This window comes from Pituophis catenifer, unplaced genomic scaffold (genome assembly GCF_029215685.1).
Source record: "Pituophis catenifer annectens isolate HBS135680 unplaced genomic scaffold, rPitCat1.0.hap2 SCAF_10, whole genome shotgun sequence".
Taxonomy (NCBI): domain Eukaryota; kingdom Metazoa; phylum Chordata; class Lepidosauria; order Squamata; family Colubridae; genus Pituophis; species Pituophis catenifer.
Window position 1 is genome coordinate 31,179,574 of NW_027256890.1, and position 22,793 is coordinate 31,202,366.

Genomic DNA, 22,793 nt, shown 5'->3' on the forward strand with positions numbered 1-22,793 from the left:
GTTGGGGAGGAGCAGCAGCCCCCAAGGAGAAGTTTCTCGGTCACCAGGAGGTGCCACAGATCCACCGGATGGCCAGCCCCTCCTCCAGCCCCCCCAGACCATCTTGAGAAAGAAAATCAGCACCGTCAACCACTGCGTATCAAATCTCCTGCCCAAATATTTATAGGTTCTCCAGTTAAATCGTATCCGTCATCTTCATCATCATCGCCACTATCATTGTTTTCTTTAAAAATAACATACATTGCTCCTAAAATAGTTTCTTTCCTCTTTAAATTAATGTTCGTTTCTCTCCTGTGTTTGTTCCTGCTTCAGATGTCCTTCCATCCGTCTTCTCTCTCACTCACTCGTCTTCCTGTTTCTCAGGGTTTCCGCGGCTGCTGCTGGTTTTAAGAAAATATCCTAATGGCCTGAGTCGCTGCCGCGTGGCAGACCGGGCACTCGGGGTCGGTCCGCTCGCAGATCCGCACAGCACACTCCATGCAGAAGAGGTTGTGGCCGCAGGGCACCAGGGCCGCCGTTACCTCGCTTTCGAAGCACACCATGCACTCCCGGCTGCTCGAGAGGGATGTCCGGCTGGTCGCGGAAGCACCCAATTTAGAGAACCCTTGCAGGGGCTCCCCCTGAGATCGTCTCGGAAGCCCGGAGAGGGGAGGCTCTTGGATAGATGACGAGGGGGAGCGGTGTGAATTGGGGTGGAGGGTGCCGGCATTGCCCGAGCGCTGTTTGGAGAAGAGCACGGAAACCGGATTGGTGTTTTCCTGGCCAGCCCACAGAGGGGCTCCCGACTCGGGGACCCCATAATATAGATCTTGCTTGTTGACCCCGTAGTTAGGGAAGAGGTAACTGTAATTGAAATCATTTTGGTCATTCAGCCGGGGCGTCTCATAGGCAGGGTCCAAGGAGCAGTCGCCGATGCACCCGAGGCTATTCTGGCGGAAGGTAGAGAGGGGTTTGCAACCCGGGGCCGGAGTGTGGACCCGCCAGGCCTCCGAGTAGCGGTTTTCCATGCCTGAGTCAGGACTGCTGGACAGGAAGTCATTCTCGTTGTTGTATTCTAGGATTTTGCCTGTCCTGACAGCGATGTGAGTTTCAATTTCCTCCCGGGCTCGTTCCACGTTGCCAGGGGCCCCCGTAATCTCAAAGACAGGGTCTCGATCGCGGCTGGGCGTGATGATGTAGGTGTTGGTCTGCTGTTGGATCCGCTTGATGGTGGCTCCTTTGGGGCCCACAACTAAGCCCACCACACGGTAGGGGACCCGGACCCGGATGGTGACCTGGCCAGGCAAGGTGGGGGCACTGCCAAAGGCGGGGCCGGCCTTGTTGCGGGAAGCACGGATCATGGAGAAATGCTCAGCGGCCGAAATGATTTCCCTCCTGGCCATGGCAACGTCCTCCCGTCGCCCAGTCACCATGAAGACGGGCTCTTCGCCGCGAACCGGGGTCTTGATGTAAGTGTTGGTCTTGGCTCTCAGAGCTTTGATTTTGCAACCTTTGAAAGGAGAGAAGAAACAAAGGAGAAAGAAAACTTAGTAGCTGGACCCAGATCTGAAGGATGCAGAGGAAACAGGGATCTTACGACACTTGGACCACTGAGGAAAAATGGCACAGAAGGGGGCTAAAATGGGAAGGCAGCGGCTCCTCTTCTTCCTTTCTAATATTAAGAGCAGTTTCACAATCAACACACACACACACACACACACACACACACACACACATTCTCTGGATGTGTTTGAGCTCAGGCTGGATACCATTCACCTAGGACAAGTTTGTTTCTCAAACATGGCCACTTTAAGATGGGTGGACTTCAACTCCCAGAATTCCCCAGCCAGCCATGCTAGAAACCAGAAGGATACGCCAGCTTTCTGCAAAAATATCATGGATCACTGTCATCTGACCATGGGATGTTGGAAACGGTTGTAAATGTGAAAAATTGCTAAGTGACCAGTCACAAATTGAGGACTACCTCCTATTCTGTTCTGTTCTAAGTTCTATTTTGTTCTATATTCTATGTTCTTTTCTATTCTGTTATGCTACGTTCCATTCTATTCTATTCTATTCTATTCTATTCTATTCTATTCTATTCTATTCATCAAAGTTGCATGTTGCCTAGCTCTTCAAAGGCAATTCTATTATATTCAATTCTATTCTCCTATTTTTCTCTTCCATTCTGTTCCATTCCATTTATAACAATGCCTAACTCTGCAACTCTGATTCTGGGTGATATACAGTAAAAATAATCATAAAACCCAATTAAGAATCCAAATGTCTGGAAGGAAAACATTCTTGAAAAAGAACCAAACGTCCTTTGTAAAGATTCTGGGGGCAGGAGCGAGGGAGACCTTGTGGGGAAAGCATTTCAGAGAGCTGGTGCTGGCACAAAGAAGGCAGATTTCCTAGGGCCCATCAAGAGACATTGCCTCAGGCAGTGGTCTTCAACCCCAGCAATTTTAAGACAGCTGGACTTCAACTCCCAGAATCCCTCACCCAGCATGAAGTCCACCATCTTAAAGTTGCTTGGGTGGAGAGAGACTGGCCCAAGGGAAGGCGCTGGGTCTGTGCCAATTGTGCCCAGGCTCAGGAGAAACCAGGAAGACCAATGATCCCTTGGGTAGGGTTAAGGTTAGGGTTAGTAGATCTCCTGCCATGAAGGCTTTGTGGTTGATAATCAATAGCTTGAATTGCTCCGGCAAGCTTTTGATGGCAACGCAATGGGCAGAACGTTATTTGGGACTAGTAGCAGCTTCCGAGAATTCTCCAAGGGAAGCCATACGTAAAGCACATTGGCTTAGCCCATGCAGGAGTGGCTGTTGGAAAAGTCTCTGGAGGACAGATTTGTGCAAAATTCTTCTTATCGAAACAGAACAGAAGCCAAGAAGAACCCAAATTGTCCACCAGTTCTGATAGATTGTGTGTGTGTGTTTGCAATTAATAAGGAAAGATCCCGAGCAGCAATCTGGGCACACTCTTTCCTGCCACTCTGCCATAAGGTCTCACTTATGCCCATCAGGTCGGCTGCCTCATTCACAATAAGTAGCCAATGAGGAGGCTTATTCCATTGGGCATCCTAAGGCAACAGACGGAATTGAGGGCCACTGAGGATCGGACACCCTGCCCTCCAGGATGAGGGTTGAGGACCAGAAAGAAACTACCAGACCCATCTTCTTCCTGAATAGCCCGTCCTCAGCTTCCCATCCTGCCTTCCTCTGCTGGTCCCAGCCAGGATGGAATTCCTGCCTTCTCACCCCACTCATCAATGCCCCTCTGCCCACTGCAGTGCTTCCCCAGCCCTGGAAGGCCCCCAAACATTCCACACTCATCCCTCGCAGACACACGCCCAGCATGGCTTTTCTGGAATCCCAACTCAGGGGTAGCCAGAAGGGCATCACTTGCGTGTGTGTGTGGGCGTGCGTGTGTGTGTCCGCCAGAGATTAACCTTCCTCATTGGCTGTGTATTTGCAGCAAGGCTGAATGGATCCTGCCAACCCTCCAGGCAGCTTCCTTCGTACCCACTCCGGTCGAGCTCAGCTGCTTTGGAAGCTGCCTTGGGCCACCTCCACGCAGGTGAGCATCTACAGCTGCTTCACATCCCAAAACGGACGTAAAGCCCTGGGAGAAAAGGTGGCTGCTTTAAGGGTTCAGAGAGAGGGGCTTTGTGCACGCTCCTGCTTCCTCTTTCTCAAGGATTGGTCCAGCCCTCCTTGTTCAACTGGCTTTCGCAATTTGCTAGCATCTGGGGACCATTTTTGAGACAAAATCCCTCTGGGGATGCTGCCTTTCCTAGCTTGCTGGTTCTGCAAAGGTTGCCCCCCACCCAATCTGGGAGAAGAGGGTCGTAGCGGTGCTGGCAGGAGCCACGGAAAGATGGAGCTGACAGCAACAAAGGGGTCATGCAGACGCGGAGACAAAGGAAGGGGGAGCCCAGGCAGGCAGCAGATGGAGAGAATCTAAATCAAGCCAGAAGCTTAACCAAGAACAAATGTCATTTGCACCAGCCTCATGATGGTGGTGGGGGACGCAGAGGGGAGAGCCAGCAAGAACAGGAGCTGGGTTGGGTTGGGGGGGGTGTGCCCGTGTGCCTGGAGGCAGGCCCCAAAGAGGAGAGTGGAAGGAGCAGCAGGTGGACCCATGAGTCCAGCAAGAAGGTTGGTGGGGGGCATCTGCCCTGCAAGACTTTTGAGGGGATCTGCGCCCCCCCCCCCCCGCATCCTGCAGCTCAGGGGAGCTGGTGGAAGTTTGAAGAGGCTGGCAGCTCCTTCTCCGAAGGGCTGGGAAGGGGGAATCCCTAGCAGCAGTCTCTGCTTTGAGGGGTCCCCTGTTCTCAACAAGGATGCTTCATCCAGCTCAAGACCCCTGGGAGTAGCCCAAGGCTTCGTTCCCCGTTTTCAGGATGAGCTCCTTTACTAAATGGAAGTTAGCCCATCTCGCCCAGCCGGCCAGACCACCAGGGCCCAACCCCACAGCCAGCCTGCTGGAGCGGCGTGAGCCATGAGGCCGTTCCACCAGGGGCTGCCTGGGAGGGCACCATTTCGGGCACCTTCTCGAGCAGGGCACAGAAGCTACCCAGAGCCTTACGCTGCTTGTACAGGAACTGACGGTGCCTGCCCATGACAGCATAAGCTGTGACCGTTGTAAAGCAGGTCATGCATGTAACCAATCCAATTTTACAGCCATTTTTGTGATGCTCGTTAAGTCAGCCATTGTTCACTCTAGGACGTTTTTGCTGAAAATTAGAAGGCCAATTTTTGACAAAAAATGTCATAGATCATGGTCAAATAACCATGGGGTGCTGCAAATGTCTAAATGCAGGTTGGTTACCAAACCTGCAAAATGCAGTCAAGTGACCGCGGGGGGTGTATGGCTGTCGGAACTTTGGAACCTGGTGAAAAGTAAGGCCATAAAGACCTTTGGGAGGGGGGATCCATCACAACTTTGAACAGTTGTTAAGCAAATCAAGGCCATAAGTCAAGACCCATCCTCAGCAAGCACAACGAATGGAGGAGCACCTCAAAGGCCAGAACAGCAAGTCCCCATCTCTGCAAATCCTTGCCGCTCAGGATTTGTCCAAATTTCCTTTGGCTGAAGATGTAAAAAAATGGGGTGCCAGGAGGGTGGGTTTCATCTCAACTAACCAAAGAGGAGATTTAGGAGATCTTGACCACAGAAGCACCAACCCTCCCCCCAAAAGGAGCCCTGGTAGCGCAGCAGACTAAAGCACTGTTATTAACATCAGCTGCCTGCAATTACTGCAAGTTCAAATCTCACCAGGTTCAAGGTTGACTCAGCCTTCCATCCTTTCTAAGGTAGGTAAATTGAGGACCCAGATGGTGGGGGCAATAAGCTGACTTTGTATAAATATACAAAAAGTATGAAGGATATTGCTTAATGCATTGTAAGCCGCCCTGAGTCTTTAGAGAAGGGTGGCATATAAAACAAATTAAAAAAAAAAAGACAAGCTCTTCTGCAGATCATAACCTGGAAAAAGAGGAGCTGAAAAAGCCCACATGATCCCCCCCTTCACAAAATGCCCTGTGTAGGATCTCTGCACAGCATCAGGAACCCTAATTTCCTCCGGTTCCGGCTACTATAATTCATGTTTATCACCCTTAAGAACACACAGAACCTCAGAATTAAAATTCTCCCAGGTGCAGCTAAGCCAGACACTGGCAAACACTCCAATGGCACCAAGCAGGCAGCTACAACTATTTTACCAACTGGCCCCAATCCATCTGGCAAGGAAGCCTTCTCTTGCGTTTTCTTACTCCTTTAAGGAGGCTGTGATTGTGAGAGTACAGAAAGTGATAGAACTGCGTAAAGTGGTGGGTGATCCTGAGGGTAAGAACAGAAATGTTTACACAGGAACACCCCACTTGTAATCCATGACTTGTAGAAAAGGCATAAAGATATTCCTTTTGTAGAGAGCACAAAGGCAAGAGACTGAAGTGGGTGCGAGAGGCTCTCTGCAAAGTGAGAGGAGGAGGAGGAGGCACTGAGGTCTCAGGGCCAAACATACTAAAACTGTCAGTTCACTAACAAACTAATTGTGATCTAGCTCAGGATTTCTCAACCTCAGCAACCTTAAAATGTGTGAACTCCGACTCCCAGACTTCCCTAGCCACTGGAATGCTGGGAATTGGAGTCCATATATCTTGGATCTCTCTAAATAATGACCGAGGTTGAGAAACCCTGAGCTAGTTAAGTGTGTAGTGTAAAGGTTACCATCACAAAAACATTTTAAAATTTTTTTATTTCAGTCATACAATTTTGCACTGAGAACTGCAACAAACCTGGAACAGAGGTAGCCCCAGGAAGGTCCTGAGGAGAGCTCCCTGGCCTCCCTTTCCAGGAACATTACTCACGAGGAATGAAACTTTCTCTATTGGGTCCGATGAAGCCGGGAATCAGATGTCTTAAATCTGTCTCATAATACAGATCGGATTGGACTAATCATCAATATTCTTTTCTGATATCTGTACAGAAGAGGGCCTTTGTGCTGGAGAATGACGATTGCAATGTTAAATGCAACCTTTTTTTTTTTTTAAACAAGCGAAGATTTATTTTCCAAAACCCATGTCCTGGAGTGAGCCAGCCAGTCATCAGAAGTGTGCCCCCACCCTGCTGCCTTTTCTATCTAAAATTGGCACCATCACCCCAGCAGGGCGGGTGGGCGGGCTGGCTCTCTCCAAGAATTGTGGGCAATTGGGGGCTGCCCCACCCAGCTGGGCTTTGAGAGATCTTTTCAGGATGCTCAGGAGGCAGGGGCTGAGATGGGAAGCAGGGAAGGGGGCTCACGCAGGGGGCAGAAGCAGCAGAAGGTGTCCTGAGACAGGTACCAGCTGGCAAGGGACGAGGCAAGCAACAGACCAGGTGCCCCAAATTCACAGCCGGAACTCTCCCCGGGGCAGACACAATGCTGTGACCCTGGACCCCTTTGCATGCCTTGACCAAGATCCGCAAGGAACCCCTTCAACGGGAAAGCTCTGCTTGGCTCCCACTAATCCTAAAACACAAAGCCTTTTGTGTGTCTGAAGGCTTCAATTCTGGAGCTTTGGAAGCAGAATTGGGCTCCTACGTTTCTGAATCTTCCCCGTGAACAGCCACACTTTTGGCCCCGGTGCTTACACTTCAACATACGCGAGATTGCAAGAGCCAGGACTGTTGTCAGAAACCAGTAGTGGCCAACGGCCTCCCCGTCACCAGAAATGGACCATTAACACTGGCAAAATGGAACTAGCAAGTCTTCTTCCCATTGCCTTCATGCTGCCAGACTGCATGAAGCACAGTTCTGAGGACATGTCCGGATCTAGGCAGAATCCTGCCCTTCACCTCTGAAGGGAGCCAACAGGCTCCGGGGGCAGAGCGGCCAATTTGTAAAACATTTGCATGATAAACATGGGGGCCATTGACTCAGCCCAGCAGCTGCTTCCAACCGTCCCTCTTTGCAAAGCCCCAAAAGTATTTCATTCCAGGGGTCCAAGGAGCCAAGAAACCCGCAGCCCCATTGTTCTTTGCCCAAATCTCAGCTGCAGTTGCCTTGACCTCCCTTTCCTTTAAGGCAGGTCACAGGGGCCTGTTGACGTGGGGGGAGGGCGGAGAAGCTACCATCTCGCATACCTGGTTTGGCTCATTGCTGCATACAGCACAAAGCTTCCCCGCCAAACTGGGCAGTTTAGCTGCCAACTTTCAGCATCCGGAGACTGCAGGAAAGGGGCGGGGCTGCAGACCTCTGCAGGACTGATACTCAGGCCCCCCTACACCCCCCCCCCTCAGTAGTCACCAATAGCCCCACTCAGCAGCATTGCATGCCTCAGCCTGGCCCTCGCTCCCCACAGAGCATCTGCCTTCCTGGCCAGGAGGATCCATTCAACACTGAACAGCACCGCCCCCCCGCCCCCCCCCCCACCAAGCCTTCCTGCTCTGGGTTCCAATCCTGAACTTCTCTTCCCGGTTTTAAGAGCTCTTCTGTCTACAGAATGCAGAATAACAGAGTCGGAAGGGACACTGGAGGTCTTCTAGTCCAACCCCAAGCAGGACACACTATACCATTCTGGACAAATGGCTGCCCAGTCTCTCCTTGAAAACCTCCGGTGTTGGAGCACCCACAACTTCTGGAGGGAAGCCGTTCTACTGGTTAATTGTTCTCCCTGTCAGGAAATGCCTCCTTAGTTCTTCCACAGCCCTAAGAAATCATAGCCAGCCCCCCATCCATGGGGAACGCTGGGCCGATGGCGGCTGCCAGCTCAGCAGTAACTGCCAAGGAAAGGCAGAAGAGACAGGCCTGGTCCTCGGCCTCCTCCAATGGCAGAGGTAGCAGGCCCAGGCGCACAGCCTTTGCTGGTGTCTTCCTGCTGGGCTGCTCTACAGACAAGGCCACCATCTCCCACCCTGCACCCCCATCTCAGGCCTGAACCAGCTCCCTGGACAGCTCCGCTCTGCCATTCCAGTTTTCAGGGCTGCTTCTGCTGTGATTGAAGCTGGATTCCCGTCTCTGTTGCAGGAAAGGCCACCCGGCAAGAGACTGGAAGGAGACGGAGGAAGCCTCTCAGAGACCCAGTTCACAGGACGGGCCCTACCAAGATTGGCAGGTGGGCTTCATCCGCTTCTGTGAAGAGGGCTGCCCTCTTTGAGCCAGGAGCGGAGCAGCTCATGTGAACGCAGCAGTTCCTGGCTGGGGGAGGCCTGCGAGTTGGGCCCCAGGACGAAAACCCAACCAGCAGAGTCAGAACCAGTGCCGCAGATTGAAATCCAGACTGGGTTGAAGGCAGCCCCGAAGCAGGAGCAGCTGGCACTACGGAAGACTCTTGAATGCAGGGGGTGGCAAGGTGGGTGGAAGGAAAGGCCCGGAAGGGTTAATTGAGGTGTGGCAACCTGAAGCGCCAGAGTGGCACAGAGGCCTAGCTTGGCTGAGGGGGGTCACCCTGCCTTGCTCCAAAGTAGCCCTCAGCGCAGGTTCCAAGGAAGAACATTGTTGGTGCATACAGATGTGGAAGGAGACTCAGCACACCTGGTGGCACCAATCTTCAAATGCTGAATCTTTTCCTGGTCACAAAGTGCCCCTCCCTGCAGGCTGGCAAGGCCCCCGTGCCCTTCCCCTCCACAGGGAACCGCCACAGAGACGGCAGTGTTCACCCCCCTCTCTCCTCCTCCCCCCAGGGCAGAGGAGCCGGTGCTCTCTCAGCGCTTCCCTTTCCCTTACCCGCCTCTTGGACAGGTGGGCAGGAAGCCTTGGCAAGCCTTGGACAAGGGCGTGGATAGGAGGAAACCGAGGTATCACCCAAGCTGGCGCAACTCCTTTGTGGATCTCAAGGACAAGGCTAAACGGGGGTTGAGTAACGCCTGCTTTGTACACGAGATCCCTCCGGTCATAAAGGAACGAGCTCAACATTTCTGCTGCTAAGTGACGTTTGTTAACTGAATTTTGCCCATTTGTCGACCTTTCTTGTCACAGCTGTTAAGTGAATCACTGCAGTTGTTAAGTGGTTGTTAAGTGAATCTGGCTTCCCCATTGACTTTGCTTGTCCCAAGGTCACGGAAGGGGACTTAGCGACTGTCACAAATATTAGTCAATTGTTAAGCGTCTAAATGTTGATGACGTGACCATGAGGAGGCTGCAACAGCCGTAAATGTGAAAACTGGTCACTTCTTGCAGTGCCGTTGTAACTTTGAACGATCACTAAACAAAGTTGTATGTCAAGGACCATCTGTGTATGGCTTGTTCATGCTGCATTTTGGGAAACTGGGACTCTGCGTTAGCTGCTTGTGCGAAGGTTGTTTGCTGGCCCCATTTGCCTTGTCAGATTTCTGTTTCAAGGGAAATGGGGGCGAGGGAAAGCTGCCCCCAAGACTTGGGGAGAAGTTGGGCTTGGAGCTCTTGGAAAAAAGGCCAGAAAGGCAGAGGGGATTCTGGGAGATGAAGTCCACCCATCTTGAAGTTGCCAAGGTTGAGAAAGATTCTGATCTCATAAATAAAGTCATCGCCTGAGTTTGGGAATACGCAGCTTCTGTCCGTGATGATTATTTGAACATCTGACTCACCGCTTCCGTTTTGTGATCACTGAGACTACCTCATCCACTCGCTCAGGAATTACAAATGCCAAGGGGTGGATGTTGGTTCGTGTCCAGCCCCTCAACTTCTGGAAAAGAGCTCCAAGCCCAGGGTACCTTCCTGTTCAGTCGCCGTTGGTCCTCCCTGTCTTGGAAAAGCCTCCGCAACCACTTAATAGTATGAGAATTGCCCTCTGCAGCTGCTCTGGAGCAGTATGTGCATCTGGGTAGTACGAGGCAAGAGTGGCGGGTCCCAGGGGCAAAATTCGGCCTTTGTTGCAGGCTTGTGAGGGGATCCAAAATCCATCCAGGATAAAACAGCATCTGGGAGGCCAAGAGCTTCAGCTAAGCCACCCAGTTTTCTCAGAATTGGCCTGCCAGCCCTGTGCCCGTGATTGGGAGATAATCCTCAGCCTCCTCTGGTGGCTCCCATTTAATTTTATTATTACACGAGAAAACTGTCTCCATATTAACAGCATTGTCACCTTCAGGCCTGGACTATTAAGGGGGGCTGACAAAGAATATTGTGTTAACTTGTAGCCCTGCAGGACAATAGGTGGATCTGCCCTCCATCTCCACCATCCTTGTCTCCATCACCTCCATCCATCTTCATCTCCATTTGTCTCCATCTCTCCATCATCTTCATCTCCACCATCTCATCATTTCTATCCCCCTCCCCCCTCCATCATCCTCTCCATCTCCATCTGTCTCCATTCCATCCTCTCCATCTCCATCTTCTCCATCATAATACATCTCCATCTTCATTTCCATCATCATCTCCATCTTCTCCGTCATCTTCATCTCTATCCCCATCCTCAACTTCACCTCAATTATATCCCCCACCCCAGCCAGGAGGGCAGCTGCAGCACAGAGGATGCTCCCCATCAGGTGAGGCCCCTCAACTCCAGCCTGCTGGACAGAAGGTTCTGTGGATGCAGCTGTGGTTCCATGGTGGTTCATTCTCCTGTCAGGTTAATCAGTCTTCTTGAGCTTTAGCAGCTATTGGGAAACCCCTCCCTTGATCCCGATGGGGCCTCCCATATGCAGGTGAAGCTCCCACAACGGGCCCCACATGAGAGCAGACCCTGCCATCAAAGGGGCACCACACCTGTTCTCAGCGGGATCTCCTCTGGGTTCAACACAAGGGGATCCAGACAATCCAAGGAGAGCCAGAACAAGCTTTTGGAAATGCAAGTTTCATCTGCCCTTCCGTCACCAGTTGAAGGCCACTCTGCGGCACCCATCATCCCCAGGCCCAGCCCGAAGAGAAGGGTATGTGATGGGAGGGTTGCCACACTCATTATTCCCCTCTAGAGATCTGGCCAAGGGGGTTCCCAGCCAGATGGCTCCTGCAGCCACTCATCAAAAGGCATTGTGGGCCTTCTTTTCTTCCTCAACACATTTTGTTTTCCCGAAAAGAAGGAAGGTGGGAGAATTGCAAAGAAAAATTATCCCAGGAAGGAGGGGGGATTTCCACCCGAGAGCCTGATCTGGAAGCCCCCCAAGGCTGAGCCTGGGCCTGTTCCCAGGAGCATTGTCAAGCACTGAGCATCCAGCTGCCCCTTCTTAGTAGCTACTGACCAGATGCAGCTGGCTTCACACAACATGCTCAACCCTGAATGCAGGTTAACAAAAGACCACGTGACAGGCTCAACCCAAAGAGTTTGGTGGCTCCACGCTGTGCAAGGGCTCCATGCTTTATTTATTGAATTGGCCGGCAGGTATCTGCCCCTCTTTTCCACCATGACCCCCAAGAGGTACATCCCTCCCTCCCACAGCAGCAGAGGAAGTGCGGGGCCTCAATTTGCCCAGGGGGCTCCCAAGGCTGAGAGAGGATCTGAACCCGGATCCCCTGGGATCAGCGCAAAATCCTCATCACCACGCCATATCCTGAACTCCGCCATTGGCTCAGCGAAACCAAGGTTGAAACGTTGCGTGTCTCAATTGGCTATTATTTTCCTCTTTTTTTCCTTCTTCTTCTGGTAGCAAATTTCCTGCTCTGTCGACGAGCCGTTAGGATGGAGCAAAGTAGAAGTAAGATTAATAATTAAATAATAATGAAAGAAGTGGAGAGCTGGGCAGATGCTTGCATTTCGAACACAAAGCTATCCTGCGTCCTTCGCAAACGGCAGCAGCAGAGCCCAGATTGTTCCCCTCCACTCGAAGTGGCTTTTCAGAGACACAGAATGCAAAACGGTTCAAGGAAATTGGTCATTCTTAGGCTACCTTTCCCGTCAGCTGGATCCACTTTTCCACACCTCTCCATGGAAATCCAGTTGCATGAGAAAATGACAGGTGTTTCCCACGAAAGCCTGGCCCCACTTTTTGGAAGTTGAATTCCATTTTTGGCTGTTGGGGTTGGAGGCCCTCCGTTTTGTTCCTCCAGCCCGGGGTGGGTGGGTGGGGGGGGGCGCAGGAGAGAAGCCTTCAGGGAGACAACCGAGTCTTTAATGGTCTCTTGTGCACAGGCAGCTGACCTTCCTCCTAGCACACCTTGTCACTGACTTTGCCTTGCTGATGGAGGAAAGAACTTACCCCCGTGAAGAAGATTAGATTTAAACCGGGGCTGCTTTCGCAAACGCTTATTTGTAAGCAAGCCGAAAGCTTCTGTCTCCAGGTTTTCTTGCGCTCAAGTTAAGTCCCATCCCCACCCCTCCCTCCCCCTTCTCTGGATCCCTTCAAAATCTGGAGAAAGCCAACTGGGAAATAGGACTTGGTTCCCCAGGAGTGACCCCCACCCCATGAATCACAACGGCGGGGGGGGGGGAGACACATCTATTTACAGCCATGTATTGAGAAAGGGCAAGCAGAACCGAATGTCACTTATCCAAGAGAGACCAGTTTCTTTTCATTGGCTTCAACCACAATACATTTGCAAAGCTGAGCTTCTCAGCATATCCTTTTATTTGTTTGCGGAGGCCATGAAGGAGGACCATTTTCTGCCATTTCCCAAAATTCAAGCAAGGTGAATGAAGTGGGGCCCAGATGGAAGCCATGCTGTCTGCCTTCCAGAGAAGGCATTTCCCCCAAAGCCCCACCGCCAGGCCCCTTGGGGAACAATGGGGCAGAGAACCCTCTTTGTTGCCTGGAGGCAGCGGGAGAGCCTTTCAGAAGCAGCCAAGGAGATGCTAGGCCTTGTCATGGGTTCTCTGGTTTGGGGGGCATGCAAAATAGCCCCCTCATTCCACGGAAAATGAAAAAGGCAAACAAGAAGCGATGAGGACACAGTCGCACTCAGAATGCAGCCGAGACGTATTTATATGAGTTGCAAACGGTGGGAGGGATTTATCTGCGCCCCCCCCCAAATCCATTCTTTCCTGCCAGCCCCGCTTTCTGCCCTGTGGATCACAAACAGCCCCTTTGGGTCAGCAGGTAACCCAGCCTATGGAAAAGAAGCTTCTTTTGTAGTCACGCACACAATTCCATTTTGCAGAGGGCTTAAAACACGACTTAAAATAACATGAAAATAATACAAGCGGGGACCCTTTCCAGCCCCTCACAAGAGCCCAGCCTAATTAAACAAAGAGCAGAGTGGCTTCCGCTGCAATGCACCTTCCGAGGGCTTTGCCTGCACCACCGCCGTGGCAGCGGAGGGCTTGGACAGAGGGGGATTTGGGTTGGTGGGCCAGCCTGGACAGTGGGAAAACAAGGGGAGGGGGAGGAGGCACCCACACACCCACCCACACACCCCCAGAATGTCAGGGGCTCTTCTCTGTACCTTTTCTTTCTTTCTTTTTCAGAGCCTGTGAATGAACTCTGAATGAAGTGATTTTAGGGCACAGGCAGATCTTTATAATCCCCCTTTTTCTGGAGGATTTATAACCAGATTTGCTGTGAGGCCTCAGAAAGGTGCTCCTTGGAGGGGGCGGGAAGGGTCCTCTCTGCTGCAGGAGCACAGCTGGTGGGCCTCAAAGCCTCCTAGCTTTAGCAGCAGAAAACCCACCGCTGGTTCCATTGTACTGACTGGATTCAAAAGTCAGACCTTTCCAACTTCACCCAAGTTCCTTTTCCACCACAGCAAGACCCCCTCCCTGAATCCCGGTTTCCCACTTCTGCCCAGAGCCCCAGCAAAGACCCCCCCTCCTTTCTTCCTGGCGCATATCAATATGGAGCTGCAACCTAGTTCCAAGCCGTTCCTGCCTCGCATGTTTCTTCATCGTCGCCATTCCCTCCCCCCCCCTTAAAGACTGGGACTTCAGCAGCGGCGGGCGCTCTTTCCCGGAGGGTGGGGCAGCCCGAGTCCCCCTCCCCGCCTACACCGGACGCCAAAGAAGAGCTGGAAGAGCCCCGGGAGGGAGGCAGCCTCGGCAGCCCCTCAGCGGCCGCCAGAACGGAGCGCCGGGGCCGAGGGAAGGCCGAGGCGGACGGTCCGGAGGTTCCGAGGTCCCCCTGCCCAAGTTCGACTCCATTCGGCTTCTCCCGACGCCTCTGCCGGGTCCAGCGCTCGCCGCCTCCCCGGCTCCCCCCCCAGCAGCCGCCGCCGCCGCGCGAGAGTCCGAGGAGAACCACACCCCCTTTCGCTCCCAGAAAGGCTCCCAACAAAAGAAGGGCTTCGCTCAGCCTTCCCCGCCGGCTCCCCAGCAGCAGCGGCGGCCCATTGAGAAGCGCCGCGCGTCCCTCCGAGCGGGAGCTCGACGGCCACAAAGGGCGGGCGGGGGGCGGGGGGCGGGGGGCTCCCACACAATTAAAAGTAAGCGGCGGGTTTCTGGGCAGGCTGAGCGCCGGAGCCGCGCATCGCTTCCTCCCCCGCCGCCCGCCACATCTGGGCACCGCCAGGCAGACAAAGGGAGCGTAACTTCCCGGCCCCTCCGCCAGCGGCACGAGCGGCTGGCTCAGCGGCGAAGAGGGGGACCCGCCCGGCGGGCCTGGCTCCGAAGGCCCCGCTCCGCGCCTGCCCTGCAGTGCCCAGCAGTCACCTGCGCGGAGGGGCCCTCGGGGGCCCGCTCAACTTGGGGAGGGCGGCCTGGCCCTTCCCGCCCGCCGCCCCGGCACCAACCGAGGGCGCCCAAAGCAGGAGGCGGGCGCGTCGGCCGAGGGGCCGGCCGGGGTGGAGGCGCAAAGGGCCGGCAGCGCCCACAAGACAAGTGCAGCCGCCGGCCGGCCCGAGCACAAAGGCAGGAAGGCGGGAGCGCGGCCGAGGGGAGCGGGCGCCGCGGGACCGGGCGGCCGAGGGGGAGTGGCCCTCCTCGGCCGAGGCAGTGCCGGGAAGGGGAGCGAGCGAGCGCGGGGCGGCGGAGACAATGGGCATGGCGGCCTCCCTCCCTCCCTGCCTCCCGTCCGTCCGTCCCCTCGGCGGCCCGGCTCACCTTGCCTGCCCACGATCTCGGCCACGTGCTCGGAGCTGGGCACCGGGACGCACTCGGTGGTGTTGGAGCTGCTCTTCAGCCGCAGGTCGGCCTCCTTGTAGAGCACGCAGAGCTTGCCGGCCTCGGGGGCTCCGGGCGGCGGCGGCGGCGGCGGGGGCGGCGGCGGGATGGCGGCCCCCGAGGAGCCCTTGGGGGCGGGGGGCGGCGGGGGCTGCTGCGGCGGCTGGGCCGAGGGCGGCGGGGGCGGCGGGGGGGGGCGGCGGCGGGGGCGCGGGCTGCTGGGGCTGCGGCGGCGGCGGGGGCTGCGCCGGCTGGCCGCCGCTGCTGTCGTCCGCCGCCCCGCCGCCCCCCAAGGCCGAGGCGGCGGCGGCGGAGGGCGCGGCGCCGGCCGAAGGCTCCCCCAAGCCCAGCAGGCAGAGCTGGTCGAGGGCCAGCTGCAGCGCCCGGTCGTCCTCCAGCAGCGCCCTGTCCTTGCTGCTCCCCGGGAAGCAGCCCAGGTCCCCGAAGCCCCCGTTCCTTTCCATTATCCCTGACACTACCAGGCTAGGCATGGCTAACAAAGGCTGGGGAGAGAGGGGGGTGGGGGGGCGCGGCGGCGGGATGGCGAGGATGGGGCTGCTCCTGCTTTCGCTGGGGCGGCTGCTGCTGCTGCTGCTGCTGCTGCTGGTGGGCTGGGAGGGAGGGGAGGGGGCTGGGCGGGGGGGAGGAGAGGAGGAGGAGGAGGGGAACAAAGAGCCTGCGAGGAGGGAGGGGGAGGCACAAAGAGGGGGAGCGAGGCGGCCGGGAGGGAAGAGCCGGAGACCCCCGCCCACCTCCCTTCTTTCCCTGCTGGCCGAGCCCCAGCTCCCCGCTCCTTTCGCCTCTGGCGGCGCGGCGCGGCTCGCCTCCTCGCCCGGTGCTGCCTGCGCTGAAACCTGATCTTCCTGCCCAACGTGGATCCAGCCAGCCGCACAAAGCTCTCCCGCGCGTCCGCCCGCTTTCTTTCTTTCTTTCTTTCTTTCTTTCTTTCTTTCTTTCTTTCTTTCTTTCTTTCTTTCTTTCTTTCTTTCTTTCTTTCTTTCTTTTCTTTCGTCTTTTTCTTTCTTTCGTCTTTTTCTTTCTTTCTCTCTCTCTCTCTCTGTCTCCTTTCCTTCCTTCCTTCCTTCCTTCCTTCCTTCCTTCGCCTTCTTTCTTTTCTTCCTTCTTTCCTTCCTTCTTCCCTTCCCTGCTTTCTGCTCTCGCTGCTCTCCCAGACCCCGCCTGGCAGCGAAGGGGGTGTGGAGATGGAGACCGGGAGAGAGGCGAGCGAGAGCGCGCAGCAGAAGCGCGGAGGGGCGGGGAGACCCGGCAGAACCGAGGAGCGCCCGAGTCCGCCCGCCTTGGCCGGCCACCAGCCAGCCAGCCGGCAAGGCCCGCCGAGCCGGAGTCCGGGGCGAGGAAGGGCTCCGGCCGCGGGAGGAGCGGGCGGGCGGGGGATGCCGAGGCTTCTTTTGTTTCCAAGTCCCTGGCTGCAGCTCGAAGGCGAGCCTGGCCAAGAGGCCCGGAGGCTGATGGGGGATGTAGTTTCCCGGGCGGCTCACACACCCCCTTTTCGCTCTCCGGGCGCGCGGGGGCGGCTGGCGTGGGCGCCGGGGCTGCGAGCCTCTCTCCGGCAGGAGCCCCCTCCCCGACCCGACCCACCGGGCCCATGGCACGCAGGGCGAGCCCGCCGGAGCCGCTCCGACCTGGCAGCGCGGGGCAGGTGCAGCCCGCCGCGTCCTGGGCGTGGCGGTGCCCTGCTTGGCTCTGGGCTCGCCCGACTCGCGGAGGAAGCTCCGGCCTCGCTCCGCGCTCGGGCTGGAGCGCGGGGACGGGTTGCCGAGGGCAGAAACCCGCCGCAGGGCCCGAAGCGAAGTGGCCGGGGGATGGCGGGCTCTCTTGGCGTCCAGAGCCCCAGGGGGAGAGAGCGCTGGCCCCTGGGAATTCGGGCTCTGCAGGCCCTCCAGCCGGAGGGACCCTCTTTTGCACCCTGGAGCCTAGAAGCCCCTCGGCGGGAGCAGCCCAATTTAACCTGTTAACAGCTTGGAAACCATGCCGAAGCCTCGGACAAACTTGTATAGTTATTAATGAAGGCATGGAGCATTTTTAAGGACGAATATCCTTGGGCCAGAAGCCAATTGTTCAGTGAAACTGATGCTGCAGTTCAGAAAAACAATTGCAGTTGTTTTGTCCTGAAATCTGCCCTTCTGTTCAACAACCACTTAAGAACAGTCCCTGCTGGATCAGGTTTTGGGGGTTGCCCTTTGTGATATTCCACATTGTGATCATTTGTTAATCTGAGTCAAAAGCACAGCCATTCAGGACCCAGAGATGCTAATTTTATCCCACGTCTACACCGGCAACACCGTTAAGGATCTGACTGCATCCCACTCAACATCAGGAGCTTCTACACCTGATCATCTGTGACTCTCTTTCTGTGTGTGTGTGTGTGTGTGTGTGTGTGAGAGAGAGAGAGAGAGAGAGAGAGAGAGCACCATTTACTAGCAATGCCCATTAAATTCGTGGCCTATCGTGTGTTCAGCAGCACAGAAAGCGGAAACATCAGAGACTGTTATCAAGCAGCCTTTGCTTTGTGAATGGAGAGCATTCATAAAGTAATTAGCACCGTCTAGACCCCTCCGTTCTGCCTTGCCACTCTCTGCCACCCTCATTCCTGCCACCAGGCACACATTTCCTCGTCATTAGGGGTATGAACCGGGCAGTGGCTCACCAAAGGCTGTAATAAAACTTTTGAAGGGTTTCAGGTGCCACAAAGTCTCTGTTCTACATAGTTAAGCTGCCCAGCGTCACCTGTGCATGAGTTGGGCGGGGATATATATTTGTTTAATGAATAAATAAACAGACCAACCTCCTGGGATGGATTATTGCCTAGTCTGACCCATGTTCATCCAAGGAGCTCCTGCCTTGTAATAAACCCCACAGATCAGCAAAGGGGAGAGCAGGCTGCTTTGCATTCTGGACCGAGTGGTAAAAGTGCTCCATGATGCCACGGCACTGAGCCACCAATTTCTGTGACAGGCTCCTTGCCCTCTCCCAGCCCCTCCAAAATCTGCCTGCCCCCCTCCCCCTGTGGCCTTGTGACTTGAAACTGGACTGCCCCTGGCGGGTCCTGTCACCGGAGGGTTCCCCAGCCATAACTTAGCATTGTAGAAATGAACCTGGGGACTAGAGAGAGCGAGAGAGCCACACCTGGGGTTTTCTTGAATCTGATGGGGATCACCATTAGCTTCATAGAGGGTTTTCTCAACTTCATTTTGTTTTTCAACTGCTGTTTTTAGGGATTAAGCTTGTGAAAAAGGAATACACCTACTTGTAAAATATCCATAAAATAAAATGTAGTTTTAGCCCAGGCACCCTTCTCCATTTGTGTGTGTATGCCGGGGGGGGGGATTCCCTTGGATCCCCTCCACTTCATTGGGCCTTCATCTGGGCCTTCCTGCTCAGAACCAGATTCATAATTTTTCTAAGGCTTCCCCTCCCCTCTCGCTCCCACTGTGGTCTGGAAGCCCCAATACTCTGGCCCAGCAGCCCCTCTGCAAGTCCAGGGCCAGAGCCCCCTTGCTATCTCCTGGCCCTCGTCTGCCTGGGGCCTGGGAGTTGGTAGCAGAGCTGGCTTCGCTCTAAGCCATCTTCCTGCAACTGGAGTCCTCCAGGAATGATAGGCCTGAAATTCCAGACCAACCAGGTTGGAAAAGTGTTCTTTAGGGTAACCCTGACTTAACCATGGTGGTTTAGTCTCCAAAAGAAGTTTGATCAATTCTTCAAAAAGAAAGAAGAGGGTCAGACGGCATGGACACAAGCAGCAGAGTTTCTCAACCTCAGCACCTTCACCTTGTGTGGAATCCAGCTCCCAGAATTCCCCAGCCAGCATGCTTTATATGTAGAGACTCCAACCCCCATACTGGCTGAGGAATTCTGGGTCTTGAAGTCCAGACTGCTTAAAGTTGTTGAGAAACACTGACTGAAGAAATCAGGTGAGGTCAACTCCAACCTGTCACCAGCCTTTCCAAGACTCTGCCCTGGCGATTGGTGGGCTTCAAAGCTGCATGGCTTTGGACAACTCCGCGATTTGCTTTAACAAAGGGAGCCTTTTCATGCTGCTACCTTCTGCCCACCAGAAGAAGGAAGAGACAGTTGCGACCTGGGAAAGCGAGTCCCCCTCCCCTTCATTCCTAGCAGAGACCCTTCCCTCCACTCGGCTCTGACCAAGCCTGACCACTGTTTCGTGGCAGCCCAGTTCTCCACAGCAAAAGCGCGGAGGTGAGCAGAACAGCCTTGCACAGACTTGCGGCTCTCTGTGGCAGGGACCCCAGGTGCTGCTCTGGGTTGGAAGTGCTGAAGGCCACAAAGCCAGGGACCCCGGACTCAGGGCCCCTCCTCTTGCCCTTTTATCATCAGCAGGGGGGGCAGGGCGGGAGGGGGAGAAGAAAGGAAGCAGTGCTGGACTGAGTCCTCTTCCCAAATCTGGTGGGTGGGGGTGGTGAGGAATGCCTTTTCTTCTCCGAGGGAGAGCTGGGAAGGCTTTTGTTCTTGGAAGGCTCCAGCCCCACTTTGAATCAAAACAGATGTCTCTCCCACCACTGCCATCCATTACATGAGCTCATGGAGGGGAGGGGAGGGCAGGGGAGGGGAGGGAGGAGTGGGGCAAGGGGATCAGGAGGGAGGGGCAGAGGGAAGGAGGAAGAGCCCTGGGGAGATGCTCAGGGGGCTGCTGCCGGCAGGCTTCTTCCTCTGCAAGGGGCGGCTGGGGGAGGGAGGAAAAGGCAGGGGGAACCAGGCGCAGCAATTCTCTGGCGCCTGCCCGGCAAATGTCTTCCATCACCCTTGCAAGATTCCCTCGCCATGCCACCAGGGAGGGCTGGGCAGTGTCACAGCAGATCCTTGAGGCCTGCCAAGAACTCGGGGGCAGGAGAAAAAGGTTCCCTATCCCTGCACCCTTGGCACCAGCCATGCATGAAGCCAGCCATCTTAAAGATGGGCTCTGCCCTGGCACTTTTGCTGGAACAAATGTGGAACCTCTGGCCCTCGGTCGGGACTTCCCACCTCTCTGGAAAGCATTTCTCTCACATTCCCACCTGCGCTTCTGAAGTCGGCTATTCCATAGTTGGTTGTTCACAAGATGGTTCCAATACGCAACAGGAATGGCTTGGAGGCATCACCAGGGGCGTCTTCCTGAACCAATGAGTTTCTCATTTGAGACCAGGACCCTGGCTGTTAATTTGAGAATTGCGGTCAACTGGCACATGATGAAGTGAAAGAAAGTAAAGGCAGAGATTGAAAGTAAGGCAGTCAACATTCATGCCTGACCTCGCGAAAGAGGGAGGGATTCAGGATATTTCAGGGACTCCTTAGAAGTGGACCATACAGGTAGTCTTCAACTTACAACTAAGCTCTCAAAACTTTTTTATTTCAGCAGGCTGGCCTGGCCTAACTCTCCTCTTTTAAATTTTTAATTCTTTTTGATTTTATAAATTGGGTGTTTTAATCTGTGTTTTGGCCAAAATATTTAATAATTTTAAGGGATTTTTTAATATTTGTATTATCTGTATTTTATCTTGGCTGTTCACCGCCCTGACTCCTGCGGGAGTAGGGCGGTATAGAAATTTGATTAATAAATAATTAATAAATAAAATAAAATAAATAAATAAATGAACTATTCATTTAGTGGCCAGTCGAAGTTGCAACAGCAGTGAAAAAAGTGACAGGATCATTTTTCACACTTACGACCATTGCAGCATTGCCCCATTGGGCAAGTGATCAAAATTCAGATACTTGGCAACTGGTTCATATTTATGATGGTCACAGTGTCCTGAGATCATGTGACCCCAGGTTTTGCAACCTTCTGACAAGCACAGTCAATTGGAAACCTGATTCACTTAACAATTGTGTTACTCCCTTAACAGCTGCAGTTATTCACTTAAAAACTGTGGCAAGAAAGGTTGTAAAATGGGACAGAATTAACTGTCTCACTTAACAACAGAAATTTTGAGCTCAATTGTGGCCGTAACTACTTAGAGTTGGCCATGTGCAAACGGTCTCTGCTTCCAGCTGGGTTTTCAGGAGCACCTTTACCTGTTTCAATCCTTACCGATTGCCCTGCAGACTTGAACAAGTTTCTTTCTTTCCCTTCAGCTCCACAATTTTTTTTTTTTTAAATTTGATTTATATGCCGCCCTTCTCCGGAGAGTCAGGGCGGCTTACAATGCGCTAAGTAATAGCCTTCATCCTTTTTGTATATTTATACAAAGTCAGCTTATTGCCCCCACAAACTGGGTCCTCAATTTAGAAAGGATGGAAGGCTGAGTCAACCTTGAGCCTGGCGAGATTCAAACCTGCAGTAATTGCAGGCAGCTGGTCTTAATAACAGGGTGCTTTAGACCACTGTACTACCAAGGCTCCTTTTGACAGAAGGAGTTCAGTTTTGACTTGAATTTGGCAAAGTCTATTCTTGTGGCCACCGCCCATATGTTCTTGGTGGCCTCAGGCAAGCCCCCTCCTTTGGGAAATGGGAGGTGGGCAGAAGGTGGCTGAAATTCCAGACAGCCTAACACTGCCCGCCTCCCCCACCAGTTCTTCCCTTCCCTTTCCTGCTTGCACTGAAAAGGTTTGTTTTTAATCCCAACATTATTATTTTCAGCAACTCCGAACTGTGAGCCTTCAGGACTGGTCACAATGGCTGCGTGAGCATTGGAAGTTGTGCAAGCACATCCAGCCATGGAATCTCAGCCTTTCACCATTACCTGAGCAAGACACCTCTGGTGTCCTGGAATCACAGGACACCGAGAAGCCAGGAGGGATCGGAGAAGGGAGGGTGAGAGTCACGGCTGACTTCAAAAAGGGGTGTGTTAAAAAGGGGTGGGGCTTTAGCTACAGGGGGTGGGCCCCATCTTTCTGGCCCACTTCCTGCAGACACCCCAAGTTGATGGGGAAAGGGTCTCAGGGCATCGTAAGCTGAAGGGGTCGTGAAGTTGCCCTTCGTCAATTTTACTTCTGAAACAGGAAGACTCGTAGATACGGTACTTACCAGCAGTTAAAGCCAGAGTTCGGCAACATTTTGAGGCTAAAATGAAGAAAACGGTCATAATATAAAATAGATGATAAATCAAGAGACAATAAATAAGCTAAGAAGGAAGCAAAAAGACTAGAACACATCCCCTCAGCAGGGTCTATAACTCGCCACAGGACAAGAGTTACATTAATATCGAAGAAATGGTGGGATAGAAACATTAAAGAAAGGATGCCAAAGGAGGGACAAATGAAATGTGAATGACAAAAATTAAAATATTTTAAAAATTATTTTAAATAATTACATTGAATTATTGAATTGTCCGACAGAGTGTTGTCCCGTGGCGCGTTTGCTGTGGCAAGTTGTGCCATTCTGCCTCCAGCAGGCAATGCCCAGAGAAGCTGGGATTCACACCAGACAAA

The 22,793-nt window shown here is 53.8% G+C and overlaps 1 protein-coding gene across 1 annotated transcript; it reads right to left on the minus strand.

Moving 5' to 3' along the window:
* Nucleotides 1-386: 386 nt before the first annotated feature.
* MEX3A (mex-3 RNA binding family member A) lies at nt 387-15,898 on the minus strand. The gene is made up of 3 exons (XM_070951079.1): nt 15,537-15,898; nt 15,348-15,499; nt 387-1,489 (listed from the first exon to the last, which is right to left on the minus strand). The coding sequence occupies exons 1-3, from the start codon at nt 15,896-15,898 to the stop codon at nt 387-389; spliced, it is 1,617 nt and encodes a 538-aa protein (XP_070807180.1).
* Nucleotides 15,899-22,793: the final 6,895 nt, after the last annotated feature.

What these genes read in the sequence shown, in the direction of transcription:
- MEX3A (XM_070951079.1), bottom strand. Translation starts at nt 15,898, where the DNA reads ATGCCTAGCCTGGTAGTGTCAGGGATAATGGAAAGGAACGGGGGCTTC. An exon ending in CCCGCCGCCCCCCGCCCCCA is followed by an intron (nt 15,500 to 15,536) that starts AGGGCTCCTCGG and finishes GCCGCCGCCCCC; the next exon opens with GCCGCCGCCGCCGCCGCCCG. An exon ending in CGAGATCGTGGGCAGGCAAG is followed by an intron (nt 1,490 to 15,347) that starts GTGAGCCGGGCC and finishes CTCCTTTCAAAG; the next exon opens with GTTGCAAAATCAAAGCTCTG.